This window comes from Trichechus manatus, unplaced genomic scaffold, assembly GCF_000243295.1.
Source record: "Trichechus manatus latirostris isolate Lorelei unplaced genomic scaffold, TriManLat1.0 scaffold00045, whole genome shotgun sequence".
Classification (NCBI taxonomy): Eukaryota; Metazoa; Chordata; class Mammalia; order Sirenia; family Trichechidae; genus Trichechus; species Trichechus manatus.
Genome location: NW_004443981.1, coordinates 12,241,851 through 12,254,064, shown reverse-complemented (window position 1 = coordinate 12,254,064; position 12,214 = coordinate 12,241,851). Strand labels below are relative to the sequence as shown.

Sequence of the window (12,214 nt, the reverse complement as noted above, 5' to 3'; positions counted from 1 at the left end):
ACCATCAATGCCCATGGGAAGCAGCAGTCAGGAAATCAAACAATGTATCGCATTGGGCAAATCTGCTGCAAAAGACCTCTTTAAAGTGTTAAAAAGTGAAGATGTCACCTTGAAGACTAAGGTGTGCCTGACCCAAACCATGGTGTTTTCAATCACCTCATATGCATGGGAAAGCTGGACAATGAATAAGGAAGACCGAAGAAGAATTGATGCCTTTGAATTATGGGGTTGGAGAAGAATAGTGAATATACCATGGACTGCCAGAATAACAAAGCTGTCTTGGGACAAGTACAGCCAGAATGCTTCTTAGAAGGGAGGATGGTGAGAGTTTGTCTCCCTTACTTTGGACATGTTATCAGGAGGGATCAGTCCCTGGAGAAGGACGTTTTGCTTGATAAAGTAGACAGTCAAGAAAAAAGAAGACCCTCAACTAGATGGATTGACACAGTGGGTGCAACAATGGGCTCAAACATAGCAATGATTGTGAGGATGGTGCAGGACCAGGCAGTGTCTCGTTCTATTGTACATGGGGTTATTATGAGTCAGAACCGACTCAACAGCACCTAACAACAACAACAGTATTTATAAGACTTGCATGCATCAGTGGAATAACTTTTTCCTAGGCACTTGTCCTGCCTTTAAGGAAAGTTAGTGCTGCACTGGCTGTGGCCCCTTCGTTCAAATAGAAAGGCCTTCCATGAACAGGATAATAGATTCTAAAGTAAATACAGTATTTGTCTATAAAAATTTAACTTTCTAAAATAATGAAACATAGCAATAGTATATTTTCTTTTTTTAATAGTAATTTATTATATTTTCGGTGAAAGTGTATGCAGCAACACAGGTTCCCAGTCAACAATTCCTACACATATTGTTCAGTGATATTGGTCACATTCTTCGCCTTGTGTCAACGTTCTCATTATTTCTGTTCTAGTTGTTCCATTTCCATTAACTTAGTCTCACAGACTCCCAACCTTCTCATCTTTGCTGTAGAGCGTTTGTTGACCATTTGGTCTCATATAGATGGTTTTTCAAAAGAGCATAGTACTCAAGGGTGATACTCATTTCTTGATGACCTAATCTGCTATTTAGCTAAAAGGTAATTTGAAGAGAGAGTTTCGGCTCAAGGCTTAAAGAATATCTCAGGATAATAGTCTCGGGGGTTCATCCTGTCTTGGTGAGTCCAGTAAGTCTGGGTTTTTTGAGAATTTTAAATTCGGTTCCACATTTTTTTCTATTTCTATCAGGGTCCATCTTGTGTCCTGATCAGAATGTGTTGTAGTGGTACCCAGGCACCATCTAGTTCTTCTGGTCTCAGGGTAGAGGAGCCATGGTTCATGTAGACAGCTAGTCTTCTAGACCAGTTCCTTCTGTGAATCTTGGATTTCTGTCTTTCTCTTTTCTCCAGACGAGTACGGGCCAATAGTTGTATCTCAGATGGCAGCAGTAGTATATTTTCTAAATATGATATACCAGAAAAGTGACACGTAGTTTAGAGCAAGACGTAAAGAAATATAAACAGTTTAGTATACCTGGTACCTCTGTCAGCAGCCTCCTGTTGTTCACAGTCATAATACCTTTTTCTAATCTTTTAATGGAGTCCCTGGGTGGGGCAGATGGTTAAGCACACGACTACTAGTTGAATGGTTGGTGGTTTGAACCCATCCAGTGGCACCTCAGAAGAAAGACCTGGAGATCTGCTTCTGAAAGATCACAGACCTGAAACCCTACGGAGCACAATTCTACTCTGCACATTTGGGACACCATGAGTTGAAATTAAAGGGATGGCACCTGACGACAACAGTCTTCCAGTAGGAATCTTTCATTCTTCTTATAGCACTGCACATCAGAAGTCTGTGAGCTCCCTGTACTTGGAGTTCAGTTACCCTGCAGATTTTCAAAGAGGAACTTAATCCGTAATTCCTTTTTCCTGTTTTAGGAAAGGTTCTGGATTGCTTGCTTCTGTGTTCATGGCTTTTGCATCTTTCTACTTTTGCGATCAAATTCATGGGGAAAAGAAGTTTTCCTATTTTCTGTTTCCCTACATGACTTCTTTTTAATTATGTTTCTGTAACTACTAGATTTGCCTTGTAATCTTTTGTTTTAGCCTTTTCTTGTCTGCCTTTACCCTACCTTTGAATGTAATAATATACAAAATTTACAGGTAGGACTTCTGCTTCTACTTCCAAACCCACCAAACCCACTGCTGTCGAGTTGATTCCAACTCGTAGTGGGCCCTATAGAACAGAGGAGAACTGCCCCGTAGGGTTTCCAAGGCTGTAAATCTTAATGAAAGCAGACTTTTATGTCTTTCTCCCATGGAGTGGCTGGTGATTTTGAATCACCAACCTTTTGATTAGCAGTCAAGCGCTTTAACTGTTGTACCACAAGGGCTCATTCTGCTTCCACTTAGCACACAGAAAATCACAAAAGGGTGTTCACACCCACCCAAACAATGAGAACAAGCTAGATAATCTGCAAAATCATTGTTTTTAAAGCCCACCAGAGAGCTGAGATCACAAAGTAGCATAATGAAATAAAATCCAAAAATTGACAATCCCCTCTTAGGAGAAACAGAACCCACAGCTGCTTTCATCTTTGGCAGAGCAGCAGGAAGAGAAGGAAGCCTTCATAGATGTGAGTGAGAAGAAGGCTGCTGAAAGTGTTACAGAATTATTAAAGGCCGAGAGTGGACTGGCATGATAATTCAGAATTCTTGGGAGCCCCAAACACAAGGGGAATCTTCTCACACACCAGCTCTTCTCCACAGACCTTCAGTGAGTGCTCAGGAGAAAGACTGGGAACAGAACAGGAGTATGAAAGAGACCCTCTCTGAAGCACAGGCTTGTCAGGTCTACTGTAGCCAGAGGGCAGAGCAGGAACGGAGAGAAGTTCTCCACACTCTGGGCCTTACGCTAAAGGAGGGTCAGGGATAGCTGAGAGAGAGCCCCTTGAGGTGCAAGTAGATAGTGAAGTCTGAGGATGGGGAGAACTGAGAGAAACTCCATTGGCACTCCAGGCCTTATACCAAGTTCCAGGCAGCAGCTGTCTGTCACTAGGGTAGGGATCTCCCTGAGGTGCAGACACACTGAGCCTGCTGAGGACTGAGGGTGGAGCAGGAAAACAGAAAATCCCCCAAGTACTCCTGGTCTTACAGTGAGTACCAGGCAGCAGCCCTCTACCGTTAGGAGGGGGCACAATAGAGCTCTGAAGTGCAGGTGCATAAAGGGCCCATTAAAGTCTGAGAATAGGGCAGGAAAACGGAGATAAACCCTCCAGGCGCTCAGCTTTCAAACCCTAAGGGGAGGTTTTGACCCCATCTTCCAATACTTTGAGTAAAACTGAAAGTAACTAAAGCAACCTTAAAGCCAGACTTAGCTTAACTACAGATGAGATTGACTCAACCTCCAACACTAATGGCCTGGCAGAAGAAACATGCGTTTTTCTGGGTGTAAATTTTATTTACCTTAGTCTTTACTATTTCTTTATATGGTTTTCATCAAGTTAAAAAAAAATTACAAGAAACAAGAAAAAGCAAGAAAATAAGACCCATCATCGAGAGGCAGTAGTCAATAGAATGAGACATAAAGATGGTTCAGATATTGGAACTGCAAAATAAGTATGATAACTATTAAATAATTTAGCGGAAAAGGTGGACCACATAGAGAATTTTAACAGAGATGGAAACTGTAAAAGGAGTCAAATGGAAATGCCAGAAATGAAAAATATGGTATCTGAGATAAAAGATCTTTCAGTGGGTTTACCAGGATACTGAGGCACCAAAGGAAAGAGCCAGTGAACTTGAAAATAGTCAGTAGAAATTATCCAGACTGAAAAATGAAAAGAAAAAAGAATAGGAAAAAGTGGAATGTAACAACCAAGATTTACGGGATAATACCAAGCAATCTATTGTATGCGTCATTGAAATCTAAGAAGAAAAAGAGAGAACGGGCAGAAGAAATACTGGAAAATTATTTCCAGTAATTTTCCAAAATTAATGAAAGAGACCAACTCACAATCTAAGATGTTTAGAGAACCCTAAACAGGATAAATACAAACACATCCAGGCATATCCTAATCAGACTTTTGAAAAACAAAGATAAAGAAAAAATCTTGAAAGCAGCCAGAGGAACAAGCCTCATTACATAAAGGGAGCAATAATAAGAATGACTAACTTCTCATCAGAAGAAATGGAGGCAAAACGATGGTGGGAAAACATATTTAAAGTGTTAAAAGAAAAACTGTCAGCCTAGAATTCTGGAGTGTTGCGGGTTAAATCGTTTGTCCCAAAAAGATATGTTCAAGTCCTAACGCCTGGCACCTGTGAATGTGTCCTTATTTTGGAAATAGGGTCATTGCAGATATAATTAGTTAAGACGAGGTCATAAGAGTGTACCCTAATCTCTTTATGTCTGAGGTTCTTATAAGAAGACCCTATTAAAGAGACACAGAAGAAAAATGGCCCTGTGAAGACAGAGGCAGAGATTGGAATTATGCTGCCACAAAACAAGGGACGCCTGGGGCCAACAGAAGAGAGAAGAGGCGAGGAAAGATCCTCTAGAGCCTTCAGAGAGAGCATAGCCCTGCTGACACCTTGCTTTTGTACGTCGATCCTCCAGAGCTGGGAGAGAATAAATTTCTGTTGTCTTAAGCCACCCAGTTTGTGATATTTTGCTACAGAAGTTCTAAGAAACTAATACATCCAGTGAAAATATCTTTCAAAAATGAAGGCAGCCCTGAGGGACCGAATTTACTGGGCTGAGGGCTGTGGGGACCATGGTCTCGGGGAACATCTAGCTCAGTTGGTGTTACATAGTTTATGAAGAAAATGTTCTACATTCTACTTTGGTAAGTAGCATCTGGGGTCTTAAAAGCCTGTGAGCAGCCATCTAAGATACTCCACTGGTCTCAGGAGCAAGGGATAATGAAGAAAACTAAAGACACAAGGGAAAGATTAGTCCAGAGGACTCATGGATCACAACTGCCATGGTCTCCACCAGACTGAGTCCAGTACAACTAGATGGTGCCCGGCTACCTCCACTGACTGCTCTGACAGGGATCACAATAGAGGGTCCCGGACAGAGCTGGAGAAAAATGTAGAACAAAATCCTAACTCACAAGAAAAGACTAGACTTACTGGCCTGACAGAGACTGAAGAAACCCTGAGAGTATGGCCCCCAGACACCATTTTAGCTCAGTAATGAAGTCACTCCTGATGTTCACCCTTTAGCCAAAGATTAGACAGGCCCATAAAACAAAACAAGACCAAAGGGGCACACCAGCCCAGGGGCAAGGACTAGAAGGCAGGAGGGGACAGGAAAGCTGGTAATAGGGAACCCAAGGTCAAGAAGGGAGAGTGTTGTCATGTTGTGGGGTTGTTAACCAATGTCATAAAACAATATATATACTGACTGTTTAATGAGAAGCTAGTTCTGTAAACCTTCCTCTAAAGTACAATTAAAAAAAAGACAAAGACATTTTTAGACAAACAAAAGCTGAAAGAATTTGTCTCTAACAGACCCGCACTAAAAGAAATACTAAAAGAAATTCTTCAGGCTGAGAAAAATGATACCGGATAGAAAGCAATTCTGCAGGAAGCAGAGAACGCTGGAAAGAATAAATATGTCGGTACATGTAAAGAGCATAGAGAATTTTATCTGTATAGGTGGTACAGGACCACACGGCTTCCTTCTGCCACAAGTCATAAGGTGGGCAACTCAGTGGCAGCCAACAACAACTCTGTGTGTGTGCGCGCGCGTGCACGCGTGCGTGAGTGCATTTATATTATTATGTATTATGTGTTTATAAAAACCTGTGCTCGTTGCTATCAAGTTGATTCCGACTCATAGCAATCCTATAGAACAGAGTAGACGTGTCCCATAGTGTTTTCTAGGCTGTAATCTTTACAAGAGCAGATCCTCAGGCCTTTTCTCTTGCGGAGTAGCTGGTGGGTTCCAACTGCCAACCTTTAGGTTAGCAGCCGAGTGCTTAACCACTGTGCCACCAAGGCTCCTACTGGGAATATAGCCAGGAACAAAACAGACAACACCCCTGCCCTGGGGAAGCTTTTATATCCCAATGGGGAGAAACAAAATAAAATGATACAGCTAAGAAGCTCCATAGAGAAAAAATGAAGCAGAAAAGGAGGGTAGGGAGTGTCAGAAGCAGGGTATGATGGGACAGCATGGAGTAGGAGGTCAGAGAAGGCCCACCAAGAAGATAGCTTTGAGCACAGGCTTAAGGCAGATGCCTGGTGGCTCTCTGAGTGTCTGATGGTCCGGGGAAGGGCAAGCTAGAGCAAAGCCCTGATACCGAGTTTGTCTGGCAGGTCCAGGAATAGCAAGGAGCAGAGGGGCTGGAACCCAGTCACTGAGAGAGAGGACAGGGCGGTGAGGTCAGAACCACCAAGGGGCAAGGAACGAGGGGAGATGGCGCAGGGCCTCGTGAGCCATTGTAAGGGCTGCTTTTCCTACCGAGAGGTGCTTTTATAGCACCGTTTGCATTTACCAAAGTTTAGTGTTTATAAAACTAAGCCTCTAGCAGATTCAACTACTTAAAACACATTTGGTAAGAGTATAACCCAGTTTTAAAACATCACTGGCTTCCCCATGTATTGGAAACCAAGAATGTCAATACATAATATATTTTATTACATAGTGGGATTAAGGATAATTTTTACTCAGTGTATATCAAGGTAAAAATGAAGAGGAAAAGAAGGAATATTAGGACTGTATCTGCTCAGGTATCTTGGTCACTTTACCTTTTTACCAATTCTGACACCAGCCATTCCCTCCGGCGGCACTGCCCACTTCTCTTCTGGGTTCAATAATCCATTGCAGTGGCCACACAGAACTCACAGACTACAGTTAATTGATTTCTTAAGGAAAAGGGTACAACTCAGGAATCAGGATCAGGAAGCATGCAGGCCAAGTCTCCCTTCTTCAGTGCAGGGCAGCTCTCTCAGCCTCTCTGGACCGTGCACGTCTCCTCTGTGCCCCCCAAGGACAAGCTGTTCTTAGCTCTGCCACTGGGCCCCCTCTGGGCCTGTTGCCACCAGCTCTGCTGCTGGGCCCCTTCGGGGCCTCTCACTGTCTTCAGTATTAGAGCCCTTAACAGTGTTACAGCTCTGTCATAAGGGTCCCTGCCTCCCCCCTCTCTCTTTTTCTTTCTGCTTTCTTCCTGCTGCTTTGTCCTGCTGCTTCTTTATGTCTGCAAAATGCGGGGTTGACTGCTTATACCTACAAACTTCTTGTCACTTTCAAAGCATGGCTCACCCACCAAGTCCACAAACTGACCAATCCCCTCTCAGTAGTCCACAGACACTTCATTTGCATAGTAGGTGCAGCTGGGCTACAGTTCACCTCATTTGCATAGTCCATTGACTGATCCCTGCAAGCTGCATAGCAGTCACAGGGCAGACTGCAGTCCAGGGCCAGGCAGAAAGTATCAAACCAAGTTGTTTACAATTTACCCAGGAAATGTCAATCAACCTGGACAAAAGTAACAAACCCTCTGGGGTAGAAAGCTCGGGCAGAGGTAACTCCTTATGGTTAGGGGGAAAATCTCTCAAGCTCTTTTTCCCAAAGAACCACAAGGCTAAAGGCCACATAAAGGGACCCATCTCACCACAGCATCCCTTTCATTGTCTGTAGTGGATGTGACAGCATCTACCCACTGGTGGCTGTCATGTGGGAAGCTAAGTTGAGCAAGGGATGTGTGTGCCTGACAGGAAGTAGCAGCCATGCAACCAATGGCCGCTCTCTCTCTCTGCACTTGGGGAGGCGGGCCCTCATGGAAGCTTTCCTTGTGGGAAGCTTGCCCTAGGGATGACCTCAGTCCGTCTGTCATGCTAGCCTTTGAACCCTTTGGGGCTTTGGTTTCCCTGGTACAGTCACAGGGATGGCCTCAGCCTCCCAGGGCAGGGGGCGGGGGCGTGGGCAGGTGCCCAGGGTGGCTGAGGCCAGTGGCTAAGCCCCAATATTCATTTTCTTCTTTCCTCCTGTTCGGCCACCCCTTGTCTTTCTCAGCATACAGTCATCTCTTCTCTAAAAGCCCTGCCCCAAAAGATTTTTTATCAGGAATTTGCTAGTTTTAAAGAGTCTGTCAGAAGAGCTCAAGGAAGAGAAGGAAACCTTTTTTCATGTTTGTACAGAGCCCATCTCGATGAACCAAACATCTCCCTTCCCCCAAGCCGAGTTTGCGCTCCAAGGAAGCGCAGCGTTGGTGGCAAAGTTAGGATTGGAATCTCTTGCACCTAGTTTTGGACGTTTTTATTTGTGCATGTTCTTTTTTGCCGTTAAATTGGTTTTGTTTTCCTTATGAATGCCTAAAATTTTTGTACCATTAGGTGACGGATTATGCAGCTAATGACGGGGGGGTCTTCTGTGAGTGGAATGACACCCCAAGGCTGCCCTTAAACACTGTTTCTGTTTCATTTTCGCAGCAAACCCAAGGAGCCTGTGTTCAGCTCAGGTAGGTCTGGTTGAACTTCTCTATGGGTATCCCCCACTCACGTCTTCCGAGCTGGGGGGCATCTCAGAAGTGGCTATTCCAGGGGCCGGACTTGGACGCACAGATGCTTTGGGGAGTGTGTGGCAGGGTTGAGGTGAACCTAGTGCTGATGTCAGCTTGGCACCTGGGGGTCGGCGGCTCAGGTAATAACAGCGAGACCCGCATAAAAAGTTCATAAAGATGAAACTCTTTACTGACCCCCTTCAGACCTGGTTTAAGATCTGTCACTGAGGGGGCTGAGTGAGATGCTACCGCATGTGCTGTAACAGAATTTCTAGGTTATAAGATGGCAGCAGCCTGTCATTCTTCCTTGCTAACTGGGCTCTGATCACCAACATTTGCTATTCCCTAAAAGGGAAAGTTTTTAATGCAGCAAGTTACAACGTTGTATAAAAACAGCTTTCCTCTTTGTGCCTTGGATTTTCTAAACTGTAAACTAATAATTAATCTGTATCCCTTTCTATACATCTTGTTTTTTTTTTTTTAACACATCTTATAATAAGGTAGATGCTATTTTTAGCACATTAACCTTATTTGAAAAATGCATTTAAAGGGCACACAAATTGGCAAGAATGTAATTGGTTAAAGAAATTCACTTAATTTGATTTTTCCAGTTTTTTCTTAACCTCAGAATTATTAGGACCTAAAAGAACGTTGTGTTTTTCGGCACGTGCTTTTGTAGCCCTGTCATTTTCAGGAAGCACGAAACTGTGCCCTGAAAATGTAACCCCCGCGAACTCGCAGAGCTGAGTTCAGAGTGCACTTGTCGGAGTCCCTGCAACGTGTCCGATTTCACTGCCTGGGGGCAGGGTAGTGTCTGGCTGAGAGCTAGTGGGCGCTCCCCGTCCCTCTGCAGTACTCCACGTCTCTTTATCTAGCCCTTCTGTCTCTGTCTCCGAAATCACAAGGGAAACGCCGGGTGACGCACTGCAAAGGTAGGCAGCATCGCTGACACCTCGTAGCTCTCTGAGCAAAGCTGTTGCCCAGGCTGCAGAAGCGGTTTTCATACAGGCAAACCGATGCTCTCCTTGTATGAAAAGGTTTTTGTGATGCAAACTTCCATTTTAAGTTAAAAGCATTCTTCAGCATTTCCTTGGCTGGACTTTAATAAGTGGCTGGAATTTGGATCTTGATTGGTGATTGGCTGATTACAGGAACTTTAAAAGGTCTCCATAAACTTTGAGAGAGCTATAGGGCAACCCCTGGGTGTGCCACCGGGTGTACCTGTACGCGCACCGCTGCTGGCCCCTCGCGCCGTGTGCTGTTACCTAACGCGCCTGAGAACAAACCACTTCCCCTTGCCACGTTTTGGTTTTAAATTAGAATATCTGAATTACCAGTGCAACACAGGGTCAGGGATAAACTCAGTGCTTTTTACTGATTTATTTTATTTTTTTGCCTCATCGAGTAATTTAGATTTCTGCAGTAACTAAGCCTCAGTTGTAAGGAGTTCTTAACCAGCACATAAGTACAGTATAGCACATGTAGATATTTTGTATATGCTGATGGTGTCCGTCCATCATGGAAATGGCATTATATTCTCTCTACTGCTCTCTGTGAGCTTCCTGAGAGGCCCGATCATTTCTTATAAAGACTTGACGAAGTCACCATCCACTTAACCGTAAACTCACAACGCCTGTCCCTTGCTCACGTCTCAGTCAGCAGGGCGCTTTTAGATTCTTCCGTTGTGGTGACCACGCAGTGTGCTGACATGGGTGAGGGGCTGAGGAAGGGATGACGTTCGGGGCGAGGAGAACAGCAGGTATAGAAGGTGGCCGAGGAAGGAATATCCAGGCGGGGTGGTTGTGGCAGACCGGGCAGAAGGGGAGAGCCTGGCAGGGCAGACAGCAGTCCAAGGATTTTGAGAGGGAAGGATGCAGGGAAGTCCATCTGGGGCCCTGGTGTGTCTGGCAGCATACCTAAGACGGCCTGGGGAAGGGATCAGAGAGCCTGCAGGGATGGGTACCCAGATGGGCTAGTCGTGGGGGGCTGGGGAGGACGCAGCAGCTGCACGAGGGGCCGTGCAGCGGTCTTACTGAAAAGTCAGACTTAATCTGCAGAGTGAAGAGTGTCTCACGTGCATGCATCCAAGCCCCAAGTGCATGCTCACGGTGACACACCCGGGACAGCCTCTGACGTTTTAAGCAATAGTGCATGCGGCCTTGCTTGAAAATCCTGAGGAATAAGACTTACAAAACTAATTTGTAAATGTCCTGCCCACGGTCCTATAATTATTTCGTGACTTTCCCTCACCACCTTCCTCTGTGCAGATGAGTTTTCTGTTGAGTTATGTACAGGTAACCCTGGTCCTGAGTGCCCAATTTGAATGCCGCTAAGGCCGGCTGCTCTGAGTGGCAGTGACACGTCAGAGTTCCTCGAGTTCTGAGTCTGGACAGAATTCTTCAGAAGCTCACAGGGCATTTTGTTTGGTCTTAGTATGTCCTGAAAACTCTAGTCAGAAAACCTCAAGTTTTTGCCTTTTTTACGTTCCAGGAGTTTCCCCGTATCAATATATTATTACTTTCTTCCCTGTGGTTGTTTGTTAAAGCATCAAGAGCTGTTTGTGATAAAAATGTCTGTTCTAGGAAGTCTTACTTTCTGTTTTTCTGTCTCTCCTGAGTCTTTTGTTCCTGGTTTCTGTTTGAGCTTTTCTTGGGGCCTCTTCTTTTTTGCATGTGTCCTAGCATGTACTTCTGCTGACTGGGTCCTTGACACTTGAGAGAATGGTCCCATGTAAAAGATAAAGATAATGTCTTTACATTGCCGTATAACAAACCAATTTAAATATTGAAAGATTTTATAAAGTTTGATATTGACATTATGTATACATTGAACTCAATAAAAAATTTAAGTGGATTTCTTGTGTTGTAATTTTTTGGGCTGGCATTTTTTCCCCTCCTGATGATAAGCAGAAGGAGGCCCGGTGGCGCAGGTCGGTGATTTGAACCTACCAACCTGCTCCACGGGAGAAAGATGTGGCTGTCTCCTTCCATAAGGATTCACAGCCTTGGAAACTCTATGGGGCAGTTCTCTCTGTCCGGTAGGGTTGCTATGAGTCAGAATCGACTCAGTGGCAGTGGGTTTGGTTTTGGTTTGGATAATAAGCAGATTTAAGCACCAAAATTTCTCGTATGAAGAATTGTTGGGGACTAGTTTTTTTCTGCCTTTTACAATTTCTTACATATTTTATTACTTAAGTAAGCAAAATATCGGAAGGAAACAAGATACAAACTTTTGTTTCAAACTGTTCAATTTTTTTGTTTGTTATTTTTTTCGAGGGCATTAATTAAAGGGTCAAGTTTTCACTTTCCTATTGAAAGGCTAGAGAAGGTACATTTGTTTTCAGGTATACTGGGACGGGCCGAAGCTGTCTTACTGACATCTTTGTTCTCTCCGTAGAAGAAGGATATGTAAAAATGTTTCTTCGCGGACGCCCTGTTACCATGTACATGCCCAGAGATCAAGTGGATTCTTACAGTCTGGAAGCAAAAGTAGAGCTCCCAACCAAGAGACTGAGACTGGAATGGGTGTATCCTTTCTCCTCTGATTCGCTCTCACGCCAAGCTAGCAGTTGATCCACGCTTTTGGGTTCAAGTTTAATTGTTGAAATTCAGAACACTTAAGTCCTCTTAAGTTTTTAAAAAACAAAGTCTCCTACTCTGACTTTAAAAAAAAATTAATCTAACAAAATTGGCCATGTGTT

General features: G+C 44.1%; 1 protein-coding gene across 3 annotated transcripts in view; it reads left to right on the top strand.

Moving 5' to 3' along the window:
• EML1 (EMAP like 1) overlaps positions 1 to 12,214 on the top strand; it is a 93,749-nt gene that overhangs the window by 43,893 nt on the left and 37,642 nt on the right. For 2 of the 3 annotated variants that reach the window (XM_004376729.3, XM_004376728.3), the window contains 2 exons: positions 8,444 to 8,472; positions 11,911 to 12,040. In XM_004376729.3, coding sequence (XP_004376786.1) covers positions 8,444 to 8,472; positions 11,911 to 12,040 — 159 coding nt within the window. Of the gene's footprint in view, positions 1 to 8,443; positions 8,473 to 9,389; positions 9,447 to 11,910; positions 12,041 to 12,214 lie in introns of all 3 variants that reach the window. The other variant, XM_012555649.1, reaches the window with a different exon arrangement.